Here is a 15,170-nt window from a genome sequence, read left to right on the forward strand (position 1 = left end):
ATACAGAGGTTTTCAAAATTCCACAGTGACTCCTCAAATGTTTATTTGTATTAAATTTCAGTGTTAACTTTGTTGTACATTTCTGTCCTGTCCCTGCAATTAGTCCCACTAAAACACACTGATACTGTGCTATGCCAAAATGATGTGCTTATCACATGGAGATAACTTTATTTACATTTTTAAACTTCACCACTTGTTGAAAAGGCAGGCTTGTGGGGATAACATGGCACAAAGGAACACCATAAACACACAGAACTGCTCCTCCTTTACCTTGTGGAAGTGAATGACAGGTTCAGCATGAATTCTGATCAGCTGCAGACACGACCTGTATCCTTGGAAGAGCTGTGCAAAGAGCCTGAGGAAGATTGCTCGCACTTCTTTGTCCTGCAAGCAGGAATTGAATTGTCAAAGCATCCTCACATCCTAAATTTCTCCACACTTGGTAGGAATCTGCATGAGAAATGCCTACAGCTCCATGAGTGCAGCAGTGCAGCACACGAAGCAGAGATATTTGTACAGGGATGAGGTTGTCTCACAGCATGGTTGGGGCTGGAAGGGACCTTAAAGGCCACCAGGTTGCCCTGCCCAGTGCCCAGATGGCCATGGCAGATCCTGCACACAGCCACCCTTCACCCTGCTGCTCTTTGCTGTGCCTGCAGCACAGGCTCCGGGCAAAGCCAGCGGGGCTGAGGGGTGCTCTTGTCCTGAACCACTCAAATGGGCTGCCAGGAGAGAAACCTGATGTGAAATAAAGCAAAAAGGCTATTTTAGCCTGGATTCATTCCTTAAAATAATTGTGGCTTTGAAGCACTCCACAGGCAGTGCCTTCAGAGTGGGCAGGGGCAGCAGGGAATGTCAGGAGCCTGAGGAGGCACCGCTGCTGCTGCAGGAGCCAGGCTTGGAGCATCCCGCTCCTGCCTCCAGCTGCAGCTGTGCCAGACTGCTCCAGGATTGCCCAGCCACCTGTCTGGGATTCTGCCAAGTCACATCTTCACCTGCCAACTTTCTGCCACCAAAACAAGCCAGAGTTACTTTAAAAAGTTTAGAATAGTAGGGGTTTAAAGTCCTGGATTATTTATTTAAGAGGGTGCTTACACAGACACCACCAGATCAATGGAAATGATGTGAACAGCTGGGGCAGTGACATCTCCCCCCGGCCCAGATGCCACTAGACTGACATCAGATCCTGGGCCACCCTATTATTTTATCTCAGCAGCCATCTCAAAAAAACTGAGGTCCCAAAAACTCCTTTATTACCTCAGGTTTTATGGTCTTATGTTACAAACTCTAATTTTAAATATTACACACAATATTTACTATCAGATAACCAGCTATCAGTTAAGTAACAACCAATTAAGTAAATTACAGCCTGGAATTTATTTTTAAATATAAAAGCAATATATAAAATTATATAAAGCTGGAATATATTATTGGAGTGTTTTACTAGATGGTTGCTTATTCTGCACTGGAACATGATCCCTGTTGTTCTATTTTTAATTTAAATTTTGTATGGCTCACTTTACTGACAGATATGCTCATTTTCTGCTGCTCTCTAGGATTTTAACAGGTACATTTGTACCCTGACTTCTTTGACTACTTGAAAACAGGTAATTTCTTTCAAATTTCACAAAATTCTTATTTTGATACAAAATTATATTAATTTGAAACTCTCCTATTCAAATTGAGATCTCAGCTGAATTCTTCCATTAGTTTATATGAAGTCTGGATAACATTCCCTGTCTTCAGCAATGAAAAATCTCAGTCCAAAAGTCAGAAGTACAACAAATATATTGTACCACCTAGGAGTTTCACATTTTCAAGCTACCCAAAAATGCCCAATGTGTGTTCTTAAATTGAACTGATTTTTGATTTTATAAAACTTCTAACCCATCAGAATGCTAGTAAAGGGAAAAATGCATTTCTTAGCTCCACCAGTAATACTATAAATATATGGAAAAACAAACACAAATTCTTAAAAAGAAGCTACTAGTTTAAAATTTCAACAGTTTTCCACTTATGAAAGTAAGACGCAGAAAATAAGACAGAAATCTTACCAGCATTTTTGAGTGTGATAAAGCTGTTCGTGGGGGAGGGAATGCATAATCTGCTGTTTCCAAATCAGGATGCAAAACCTAGAGAATTTTGAAAACATAATCTTTTTTCAATCTTTTTTCCTTCATTTTGCTGAGAAAAAGACTTTTTTCCCCCCTTTCTCAAATTCAGTGACATTGAGCACCTCAAATAATAAATTGATTTAAATTGTGAAGACTGTACAGAAATAAAGATGGAATTAACTTCTCAGCTTCAGGTTTCTATATGTGAGTTAGTTATCAAAAACTCCTACCACAGTCCATGAAAATTATCAATACCATTAGGGATTTTAGAGACAATTCAGCTGAAACACATGAACTGACTAAAAATTCTTCTGTTGAAGACAAGATTTGCTCAGAAGCCTCCAAATAAGGTGATTTCTATTTTATTACAATGACAGCAAAAAACCCAAACTGAAGTGCTTTTTATGGCAATTCCCTAATGAGGAATTCATCATTCCTAAATTCTGAAACAGGGGCAACACACAGATTAAATTTAAAGGGTTATTAATTTGCTAAACTTCAAGAAAATGTACAGTTGAAATGAATTTATAAACACAGAAAGGCAGCAGAACTGCATAGTAATAATGCTGCTCAAATACTCTTATTAAAAATCATTATAAAGGAAAAATCTCTACCTCTTCAACAGTGAAAAGGCATTTTAGATTTCCATTACTATTAACTTGAACTACAGAGAATTAACTCTTCTAAAAACAGGAATGATGCATGAATCATTCTATTAAATCTCATTTCCAGTGTGCTTGAAAGCTTAATGCTGAAATTTTTCATTCTTTACAAATAGGTGAGAGGGTGAAAAATGGGGATTTTATCTAAACATACCAGAGAAAGTGCCATTTGAGTCTGGTGTAGCAATGGCTCTGGCAGCTGGGACAGATGAATACATTCAGGAATTTTAATTGTTCCTCCATCCAGGTCTGCTATGATTACATCTAACTGCAAGGGACAAATAGTAGAAGTGCATACAGTGAGCATAGCTTAAAAAAAACACAACAGTTCAAGTTTCTGCACAATGATCTGCACATAAGTTTCAAGAAACAAATTAAAACAGTACCAACTTTAATGTACAGAATGTTTTTGATACAGGAAATACTCCAAATACTTTCTATTACTGAATCTAGCCCCGAAAAATGAAATTAAACGAAAGAAAATGAAATTAGGCTAAACTTTCAAAAGTGACTTTTGTTTCTGGATGTTCCAGGTCTGAGTTCAGAGACCTGAGATATCGAATAAGCTGTTTGCAAAGGAACACTGGGAAGGCAACTAGAAGCAAAATTTCATGCTTCTAAGCACCTTTTGCAACCCTGGTTCAGTTCCTCCAAGCACATACTTAAAAAGGGTAATATAAAACAATTAAAAATACACTTGAAAATCCTAAGTGAATTGCTCAAACTCAGGACAAATAGATGACAAAGCAGAAATGGATCCATTCCTTCCCCTCCTGCACTAGAATCAAAATAATTTCCCTCCAATTTACAAGTCTCAATGCATTTACCAAAAAAAATTATGCTTTTTCTCTTTTTTCTTTTCCTGACTGTCTTGCCTTGCTTTCTTATATCAATATTTTGAAGAGATGTGAATTATTCCCACAAGCACCTCCAAAGCCCCCAGGAGGGCTCTGAGCTGAGCATAGGGCAGACTCTGGGCTGGGAGGGGCAGCAACACTCACCAGCTCGTGGATGTCATTGCAAAAGACAGAGTGCACCCCAATGATGAAAGGTGTGGGGGAGCTGAGAACCTCCAGCAGCTGGGCAGGGAGAATTGGGATATAGGGATAACTGGGAAAAGAACAAGGGAAATACAATAAAAGCTTCTGAGTATCCTTTCACATAAGGCAACTTTTTTCTTAAAAAAAACCCCTCTTCCTGTTAATCAGGGACAGTGAAGTTATAAACAATACATTGATTTTAAAAACATGATTCCTTTGTGGCCATATACCTACACTTCAGCCTTTCGTAAAATATCATTTTATAAGAAGTCTCTAAAGGAAATATCTTGTTTTCATCTTGAAATGACAACTAAACAATGCTATTTCAGGCACTGTTTACTTGGTTTGACCATTTAAAAAACTGTGTGTTCATCAAAACAACATCAACAGCTGGATCTACATTGATCAATTAATTTCTACACCTAATTTGTAGTTATTAGGGTTACATTCATTATTAGTTAAACATTAAGAAACATATTCCAAAACTCAATTTCCAGTTCTTCCTTCTTATTGTATATTATAATGAAACCAATCTCTGAATTATTTTAAAAACCAAGCTACTAAAACACAAGCATAGCTTGAAGCAGGTGAGTCAGAATCAGATGTTTTCTTCCTAAAAAAACCGAAATTGATTGACATTAGGTTTTCCATTTCAAAATTCTGGATCCACCTGTGGCATTTTAGAGAGGATCAGTTTGTTGACTTAAAAGTCATTCTCTGCTGGACATTTGTCAGTGACTTAAAACTGATACACGCTAATGTAGCTGCTATCTTTGAGCCACAGGATCTTCTGGGTTGTGGGTAGTGTTTCTACCCTACATTTGCAGGTGGAATATTTCTCCCTTAATTGTTTCCACTGCCACAATCAGATTTTTATTAATGATGTGAACACACCAAGATTTGCATAATTAATAACTCTGCTTATTTTACCAACTGGAACAAACAAAAAATAAAAGTCATTTGTTTTTGTAATAAATTATATTTGTGTTAGTAATAAAAGCTACAAAATGAGTTCTAAAATTATTTAATGAGTTCAAAGAATCCCAACTTAGCTCACCTGTATTTGAGGGGAAACATCAAAGACTCCAGAGCCCTACAGGCATCACTGAGCCTTTGGAAACTTGCTGAGTGAAAGAGAACCTTATTTTCTGTAAGCACGGCACAGAATAAGCTGAGTACATTTTGGATTCCTTAAAAAAAGAAAATAATAAGAAAGAACTGTAACAACATGCCAAAAATGTCAAAATTACATTACAATGTAGCATTTTCTGGAGGGATTTTCCAAAAGCATATGGAAACATAAATTGCCAAGTTCCAAGTTTTTCTACCTTTTATTTGACTAGTGCAGCTGGTTTTTCAGCTTGCTATAATTCTGCCTGAATGTGTGTCCATGTTTCAGATATACTGCATTACATCTGCCTTTCAATACCACTTGCACTTCTCAGCACCAATCCCAGCAATGCTCAATGATGGCTTCAAACAGCATCATGTGCATCTTCTGCATGGCCTTCTGTGTGCCCAGCACTCAATCCTGCTCACTGATCCAGGCTGAACTTCTAAACCTCTTTGTAACCCCAAGCAGGGGAAAAAAATATAAAATCATCCTGCTAAGTTCCAAAGAAAATGAAAAGATTCCTACTGAATACATTCATACCTTATCCATTCTAGAGTCAAGAGGTTAAAAGAGGGCAGTAAGAGAGTATTCATCATTAGAAAGATGCTTAAAGGAAGATCTGAATGTTTTAAAAAATCCCACTAGATTGAGGGTAAGACTCGTGAATCGGATGATGGGATGCTTTTGGGGCTGTTTTAAGACAGTGTAATTCACCTAAGAGACAAAGCCATGTGCTTTCAGGGAAAACCAAAAATATATTTCCTTTAGAAAAAAAGTCCCATCCTGAGAAGCAGACATGCCTGACACATGTGAGATATGCTGAAATTTATGAAATTTCCTGAAATATGCTGGAATGTATGATGCTTCCCCAAGGACATGGCTTGTGTTATCAGCAAGACAGCCTGTATTACCTTCCCAAAGCTACTGCTTATCTAGCAACAATGTCCCCAAAAAGAAGTGTGACTGTGGAGAGCCACTATATCCACATGGTAATTAACACTTAGGTTTTTCAAGTTGTTTTTTTTTTATTACATGTTTTGACAAATCTTTTTTCTTCCATAATGTATGCAGATTTTCTTGACTGGAGTAAAGCTCATCTCATAAACACAGTGGGACAAAGATTTGGAGAGGGTTGTTTAGGAAAAGAAGAATTCATTCTAAGGACAAAAAACCACAAAATAACAGCTTGTGCTTCCAAACCCCATTCTCCAAGAGTCCCACAGAACTCACACAACCAAAGGCAGAGCCTGGAGAGGACTGAGGATAGAGGGCTTTGCTACAAGGCTCAGTGAATTACTGCTGCAAATGTTTGATATTATTGTCAGTGGCATAATTAATATTGTGCTAGTAGAAAACAAACTGCTGTGGAACACACAAGGTAAGGATGATGAGAAAAAGTCCAATTTGATTCCTCACAGCATCCAGCAGTGAATGGTTAGAAGGGAACTGGAAATAGTGTCCTTTGAACACAAGGTTAGAAACTGCTGCCTGCAGTTGGAAAAAATCTCAGTAAAAATTTCAAAAGTCAAATTGCCCTTTTTATGCCAAACTGCCCTTGTTTCTTTCCCAGAAATTTTTTAATAAATATTTTGGAGTATACTTTTTGTTTTAAACTAAATTTTTGTTTTCAGCTGGGCTTCTCACTCCCTTTCATTCCCTACCAAATGTCTCAAGACATCTAGGAATAGCTATTTTTTAAACATCTGACAATTTTTTCCTACAATCAGATAGAAAGATTTTCAAACAGTGCTCCAAACACCTATAACATTTTGGCAGGTATTACTGAGGAAAATAATACCAAAAACCTTCACAAATATTCAAAATATCCGGTACAATGAAATGCTCTAAAAAAGCCCTTCCTGTCATCAAAATACTTCCAGTATAATTGAAAATCCTTGAAAGAGATGGTTTTCCTGTCTGCACATCTTAAAACCCAAACCTGAGTTCTGAAAGGTAAGAGTTCTAAAATACTTTCTGGATGTCATTGACTTCCAACTTTATTTTGGAAAGAACTAGAACATTCATTTACTGATGTAGAAGACTCACTTGAAACCAAGCTGTGAAAAAATCCAGCCTTTTTAGCTATATGGTATTATTTTGCTGTCAATTATGATGATTGAAGGGTCTAGAAGGAGTATTTTAATTCTAACACCTTTGAAAGTGATAAAACTTATCCAGTATCAGCATTTTTAATTTCAAATCTCTTCTGAATACAGGCTTCCTCATCAGACACAAAACAATACCCGATTCTCCAGAGCACATAACAACTGAACACTTCTGCAAAAATTTTACTAACAAGACGCATAAATGAAGGGGAAATCAGAATTTTTCTTATGTATAAAGAGGACACCTGCAAGTACTTCACAGTATGTGAACACAGTGGTTGTAGATGACAGTGTCTCTGCTAGGGACTAGTAAAATGATACACTTTTGTATAAATAATAAAGGTAATCTTCATGTTCCTGCATAGTGTTAAAGTGTATATCTGTCTGATTATTATTATTATCTGCTTTTACCACTGTAAGAAATGGATTTTGTCAGCATTTTTTACAGAAGGTTCTGGATGTCAGTCAATGGAAATTTATTTAATTTACTCAGCAGCGATGGTATGGTTTGTGAGGCTTTCAAAGTTTCACAAGGGAAATTAAGTCTGGTTTTGCTGCATTTTAGTGGCCACAGATAAAGCTTCAGTTTGTACTCCACAAAGGCATTTGTCAGTGCATCTTAATCAGCACCACTCCAAGCTGATATTTAAATGACTGCTTTCAGCAAGTATTTCCCACAGCTTAACTCGGTGTCCCAGAGCAGAACACAAACTGCAAACATGTTTTCACTGCCTTCTGGGAGCTGGGCTCCCAGATGTTCATTACACTTTAACTGGCCATGGAAGGTGAATTTGAAATGTTTACTGGGACATGAATGCACCTGAGGCAGCCCCAGCTGTGCTGAGCTAAACACTGCTTTACTTGCAGAAGCTTGAGAGCATCCAACACACTTGGGCAATAAAACCCAGGCTAACCACTTCCACTGACTGAAAAGCTGTGCAGCCCACACAGCTTCTTTGCACCAGTGTTTTCCTTCTCTTTCCCTCTTTCTTTCCCTAAATGCTCTGTATGCAATACAAAAGAATATAAAATACATAATATAAATAAAATTAAGGGTGCAATACAGGCAGCTAATCTGGAACTTTCTTATTTTCAAGATCACAGCCATTAACTCCATACAAAATTATTGCTCCACACTCACACTGAAATGCATCTTTTCAGGAACACCAGCAGTAAAATGACTGCGAGGGAAACTTTTGTCTGATAGAATCAAACAAATTATAAACAGCAGGACTTTTGATTACTTTCCTTTTCTAAATCATTGAAGCCATTGATGAAATTGTTTGAGGAAGCCACCCAGGTGTTGTTCCAAGCCTTCCAAGTTGTTTACTGAAAACAAACCATTCCAAAATGACAGCCTGAGCCCGGTTTCCTCGTGCTGCAGGACACAATCGTGGCTGGCTGTAACCTTGAACTCTCTGCTGCTCTGCAGACTTCACACTACATCCGATGCTCATTTGTCAGGGCATAAATAGACAACATGAAAAACAACAAACAAGTTGATTTTTACAGATTACTCCTTTGCAGTCCACAGACAGACATCCTGTAAAATATTATACATACGCTGGAAAAATTTGAATGGAGGCTTCCTGACCTTCACTGTTTTCAAGTATTTAAAGAATCTGTAATTTGTACTAAATTATCTGACATCCTACATCAACAAATGTATCATTCTGCCAGCTTCCTGTTGTTCTAGAATTTAAGTACTTATTTAAGCATGATTAAAAAAAACCACCAAACACAAAGTCTACTTGACAAGTTACTGTCTTCCATATTGTATGAAATCAAAGTATTACCACTTCTTCAGACTTTTGTAAAGAGTTATAAACATGGATTCAGAAACTCAACTAATTGAATACATTACTATGCCAATATGCCATTCTTGAATTACTGGACACAAGAAAAAGCTTAATAGACAAAATAATCCATAACTTAGCCAGACTAATCCAGGAAATGGGTCAACAAAGCCTGAAAAGCCTTTCTGAAAGGCCACTGGAGACTGCCTAGTACAAGTTCTGTGCCAGGCAGTGTCAAGCTCTAAAGATAACTAGGGAAAGAGTAGAGAAAAACAAAACTCTTTTCATATTTATTTTTAGATGTGGCTGCATAACTCTGCTAATGACCAAAATACAAGCTTAACTAGTAAATAAGAGGCAACAACTGTACTCAATACTCACATAGGTAATCTGTGCCAAATTGCATTGATTTGTCCACCCAAAAATCACACAGTATCTCCAATCAGCTACACAGAGTGAAACCCAAATGATTGCTCTGTCACTCATCTGAGGATCAACCTGCATTTAGGAAAGCATGCAGGTCTGTGATTACAGCAGGACTGCACATCCATGGCTGAATCCCAGCCAAGCTTGCTCACAAGTGGAGAGCAATCTGCCTGTGCCAGCAGAGAGCTTTGGGAGGGATAATTGATCCTGCTTTTGGCTGGGAAACAGAGGACATGAGTCAGATGAGAACCCCAAGAGATGAATTTATTTGGGCTTTGTCAGACTCAGGAGGAAGAGAAGCAATCCCTACAGCATGGAGCCTTCAGCTGAGACTCACTCAAAGAATCCAGCATTTCATGAATTCATCCCCAATTCTGAGCCCACAGAAGGAAACATGGGTGTGACATGCACTACTGAAGCCAATCTCCATTTTTAGAGATGCCCTTCTGATTTGGGAACTGAACTGAAGGCAAATCAGAATCTGAACCATGAATTCTGCATGTTCTTTGCAAGAAAGGTGGAAGGAAGGCTTCCCTACAAACAAGCAGCTGGGGAGGGTGGGAAGAAAAAACAGAGGGACCATGTAAAGAGATTCTGGTATAAACACCACAAAAGCCAACTGATCATTAAAAGCTATCAAAAAGACTGTGAAAATGAGGAGGTATATATAAAAGAGATGTCTTCAGCTGATGGATAAATATTCCTCCAGCTATCACTCCCCCAAAGTTCAACAGTATCCACGCTGTGCTGTCTGCACTGAGCCAAGCAGATGGTTGTTCTCCAAACCCTAAATCACACAGGCACAAAGAAACAGGGATTAAGCACAGCATATGATCTGCTCAGAAAACAGTCAGGCTGTCTGTGATTTGCATGTTGATATCACTCCATTATTGCCAATTTCCTTAAATCCCTCTGCAGACCTACTAAAAGAAGCAGCAAAAGCCCTTTGACTTTCCTGATCCTCCAAATACAGCTCTGCCAATACACTGAGTGAACACCATCACTGATTTTTTATTTTCCAGACACAATGATAAAGCTAAATACAATTTTTAATAGAAGATTTAGAAAATAAGGTTTTCATCCCTGAAAAAGATAAGTGCAATACTATTTCATATAGGTATTTTAAAGCTTTACACACCCAAAGGGAGATTGATACACTCAAGATGAATGTGACTGTGTTAAGTGAATTTTCTTGACAAAGCAGAAAAGACATAGGAAGGTAAACCAGACAATAAACCTTTCATATACAGAAAGCATTCACGTGGCAGGGAGGTAAATGCCAATTTCATCTGAAGGCAGTATGCTGAATTACACAAATATACAAACATAACCTGCATTACCAGTTAAAAGTTTGCTACTGATTGTATGTCTGGGCCATAACACAGGTTGTGTTTGAGAGATGCTACAAAAAATAGATTTATTGAAGGGGAAGAATCTTCAAAGAAATCAGATATGAGACTAAATTTTTTTTCCTAGAGGGAGGGGAGGAAGCTCTGTTTCTAAATATTGAACTGTTAAATATCAAATTAAACCAGAAGGTTCTGTTCTCCTACTGTGTCTCTATATGCACACAGGTGTTAAGATTTAAGTAATAGTCTATTCTGCTGAAACACAGTTTAATTTCTTGTCTGATTTCACATCTCATCTTCTGCTTAGTCATTTAGTAATCTAGGAAGGCAATTATATATAACTATAACTATAACTATAACTATAACTATAACTATAACTATAACTATAACTATAACTATAACTATAACTATAACTATAACTAGGCTGTTATTTGTTTTGGATATTAATCCCATAAATATCTATTATTCATAAATCATAAATAAAAGTAAACAGTAATCCTGTATAATTACTAGTAATGTGTGTACTAATTGTTAGTTACTAATATCAGGATATAGAATTTCTCTGTAACCCTCACAGGTCCACACTAACAGAAACTCAATGAAATTCTGTAAAAGAATTTTGAGTGGACTGGGATAAAGGATGCACACTAATGAACTGAAATGCTGCCCAGTTTCCATGAGTAGAAGTGGGAGAGTGCTACTGAAAGACTCCCGTATTTCTTGAAAATTTTACAGGTGAATTTCTTTCACTCATTCTTTAGAATTACCTTTTCAAGAATGATGATTTTATTTTGTTTGAACCAAATGCTTTGTGAAACCTTTTTTCCCATTTACATCAAAAGATACGTCATAAAAATAAGCACATGCTATAAAAATTATTGCTAGCAGTTTGATTAGCCAAAACTATCTCTTTGTATCCTGATAGCAAATCTAAAATTGAGATTTGAGAAATTATTTGCAACTGCTGATGTATTTAAGTAACCAAAACCAGAGCAGTTGAGCATCTCTCCAAATTGATTCCTAGATGGTAGAAAGCAGAGGAGGATTCTGTACAGCCACCAACAGACATTTTAAAATTCAGAAGGAGCATGAAAACTTTTTGAGCAACCTGATTTGTTTTTAAGATTTTATAATTTGTCTAGATTCATTTAAAGCACAGAAAAAGTGTTCTTAACACAGAAAAAGTGTTCTTTAACAAAACAATTCAAAGTGAGGGCAATACCAGTAGGATCCTTAGAAAGTAAATATTTAAGAATGAGAAGAGTATTGTCTTTCTTGAACTGTACTCAGGAAAAATGGTCAAGGATACACAAGGAACTGCAAACATACCTGTTTCCTGTCTAAGGACTACAAAGTCTTTCTCAAGGAACAGTACTGCAGAAGCATTACATGAACATAACCAAATAAATGCAAAGGCAACAAGAACAGATGTGGCTGAGCAGGATATTCTCTAAGAGCGATCTTCTATTTGTCCTTTAATACCAGCACAAAAGGACAAATATTCAACTGAAGAAACTGTGAAACGGTGTAACCATGAAAAATGTTAAGAATCACTTTATTTTCTTTAAAGATCATGCTTGGATTCTCTTCAAAACATTTATGAAATTTTAAAAAGTTCTTTGTCCAATTCTCTGAGATTTTCCTGGCCTCCTGAGACAGCGATACTTCAGGCCAAAATGCAACTAAACAGCAAAACTTTAAATGTGAATTTACAAGAACAAATATATGGACATAAAGGTCTATAGAAATGGTTTTCTTTTCCTCTCACCACAAGTATTAACACCAAAGTTTGGAAAATGCAATTTTGCAAGTTCTTATGATTTGACAGCTACCAAGCCTGCTTTGGAATAATGAGAAAAGTTCTGCCTGCACTCATACCAGCAAAAATAGAAAGAAAAGCCATCTGGTCCCAGGAGGATCCCTTTCAGTATTTTCTATAAGCAGAGACAAGCTTCTTTTGCATATTTTTGAAGTGTATTTGTCTATTTATTAGACATTTGCTTTTTGGAGCTTACATTTTGCTCATCTCTGAAAAACAGTAATTTCTTTGCACTCTTCTGAGATGTGTTTTCTGAAGTCCTGCTGTAAATAGAAAATAATTCTCTTCCTCAAATGTCTCAAAACAAATTTTCACCTAATAGTTTTTCACCTAAATGTCATTGAATTGTTATAGAGAAAACTCTGCTCTGTAATTTTTTTTCTCTTATTTGAAATGTTTTCTTTTTAAAAAAGCTCATTAACTGCGGCACTTTATCAAATACACAGCTTTAAGCTGATTTACTTATGCCAGATAACTTTTCTTTTCCAGATTTATAATTTGCTTAAAATAAACTACTGCACAGTCTGTGTCAGTAAAAGAGTAATACAAGTTCAGAGTGGATATAAGTGAGCATCTTATGTCATGTGCTTTGCTGGGCTGAAAGACATGGAACTCTGCAAGAAATACTGGATCTAAGAACTACAGTGCCTCCAGCTCATTTCAGACTCCTGCCACCACAGCAGCAGCATCTCAGGGGTGCTGACCAAGCTCCCAGGGTACCCCCACGTGTCAAACAAAAGAACCAGAGCAGGATGTACTGAAGGAATGGCCTGGCGTTACCTGACTGGAATCTCTGGCTCTCCCTGGCAGAGCTGCTGCTGCTGCTGCTTCCCTTGCACCTGCAGCAAAGCTCACAGCAGTGAGTGAGCTCAAGCTGGCAGAGGGATGGGTCTGTTCCCTCTGCAGCCCTTGGCCATTAGGCTGATTTAACCACAGCATCAAACCACAACCTGAGACTGCTGACACAAAACAGATGGGACCCTCCCTCCTTCCACCCTCCAAATAGTTTCTGTTCACTTGGTGAGCTAAAACTGCTCAGCATGGCTGACTCAAGCAGCACTTTAGCCAAGCAACTGGAAGTGGGCATTCCAGACAGGATCATCTGCTTGGCTGCCGGGGAAATGAAGCCTCAGTGACTGTCCACAAAGTGCCTTTACTGGGAAGTGCAGAAGAGTCCCTGTATAAAATTCCCTATGACAATGTCCCTTTATTTCCAACAGCATCTAAAAGAACACTTTCCTTTTGTTCTGCTCTTGCAGCAGTAAGGCCCCATTAGCAGTAAATGCCACATCAAATCCCTTCATAATCTATTTGTTCTTTGATGGACTACACAAATCTACTTGGAAAGCTTGAATGGTAAATTCTCTCTGGCTGGGTTATGGAGCTAATTGCAGCTCAGCAGCCAGTGGGATTTAAACTGAAACTAGAACATAAGCCAACAGCGTCCACTCATGTGATGCCAGGTCCCATAGGCTGGAGAGTATACAATTTCCTAAGATCAAACACTGATTAGAAGTGTATACACTTAAATAAAGCCATCCTCATTTAACATGCTTTAGTATGTTAAACATTGAAAATGTTTTTAGCATTTTACATATGCTGCTAAAAACCAACAAGTCACATATGTCCCCATGTATATATATTCATGTATCCTGTTCCCATCACAGGATACATGATATTTCATGGAAAGGAAAAAATCAAGTGAGTTGGGTGAGAAGTTTGTAAACAACCTGACAGTAAAAAAAGTTCTGGTTCATATCACTGAAATCTCATAAAGATAAGATGTGGAAAGGGCACCACACTGACCCTTAGTGCATTTCCCTGCTATAGGTATTAATGTACTGAAAATGCCTGCACTTGGACTCTTCATATGCTCTGCAGATTACATCTCTCATTGCTTTGCTGCCCTACATAATGAAATATTAAAATATTCTTGCTGTATGTCAAAGACACCAGGATTTTCTTAGTCAACAAGTATAAGCCAGCTCACGTGCTGACTGTGCAGTGACCCTTTCATAATGTCTCCCAGCCATACAAATACACATATATATTCATCAGGAAAGTCTTTTCCCATTTATACAGTAATTTGGTATTGTCATCTGCTGGCATATAATGCATTACATGAGAGGCTGAACATTTTATCTCCCCTAACCCAGAATTAAAATAATGAGAAGTTATTTTATTACAGAAAACATTACTCAAAGTGTCAACAAACAAAGCCAAAAGCAAAAATTCTGGGTATTTTAATATATCCTGGATTTAGAAATATGGGACTGAAGGGCCTATAAACAGTGAAAGATTCCAGCCTTTTCCCATCATGGCTATATCAGAGAACCCCAAACTGATCAAGCTTCATCCTAAATGCACTGATAATGCTTTGCATTACTATTCCCAACAGGAGGTGTTTCAGGATATTTCTTGTCAGAAATTACCTTTTAACTTCCAACCTTAAATAACTCATGATCTTTTTGCAGGAGCCTGTTCTTGGTGCTCACCTGTTTCTCTAAATTGTAACTTCTCCCTGAAAATACTGATGTAAAAATCAGCAAATGGTAAATACATTTGGTCTGTGGTACAGAGTAAACTAAAAAGATGGAGTACAGCAGAAAACCCTAACACTGCTCAAAAAGCAGCCTCTAGGAGCCAGCATGAGCTATAACATGACCAAGAATTTAAATATTCATTTCAGTCTCTACCTTATTTGGGGATTTATGTTTTCTAAAGGAAGCTACACTTTTTAAGCAG

The 15,170-nt window shown here is 37.5% G+C and overlaps 1 protein-coding gene across 7 annotated transcripts in view; it reads right to left on the minus strand.

Moving 5' to 3' along the window:
- The window catches only part of SBF2 (SET binding factor 2), a 230,431-nt gene that overhangs the window by 93,336 nt on the left and 121,925 nt on the right, over nucleotides 1–15,170 (minus strand). For all 7 annotated transcript variants that reach the window (XM_084208186.1, XM_084208185.1, XM_084208181.1 and 4 more), the window contains exons 7-11: nucleotides 4,874–5,006; nucleotides 3,778–3,886; nucleotides 2,931–3,044; nucleotides 2,055–2,132; nucleotides 271–384 (exon numbers count right to left, since the gene is read on the minus strand). In XM_084208186.1, the coding sequence (XP_084064312.1) occupies nucleotides 271–384; nucleotides 2,055–2,132; nucleotides 2,931–3,044; nucleotides 3,778–3,886; nucleotides 4,874–5,006 (548 nt within the window). The remainder of the gene's footprint in view (nucleotides 1–270; nucleotides 385–2,054; nucleotides 2,133–2,930; nucleotides 3,045–3,777; nucleotides 3,887–4,873; nucleotides 5,007–15,170) is intronic.

This window comes from Fringilla coelebs, assembly GCF_963513975.1.
Source record: "Fringilla coelebs genome assembly, chromosome: 6".
NCBI classification, from domain to species: Eukaryota; Metazoa; Chordata; class Aves; order Passeriformes; family Fringillidae; genus Fringilla; species Fringilla coelebs.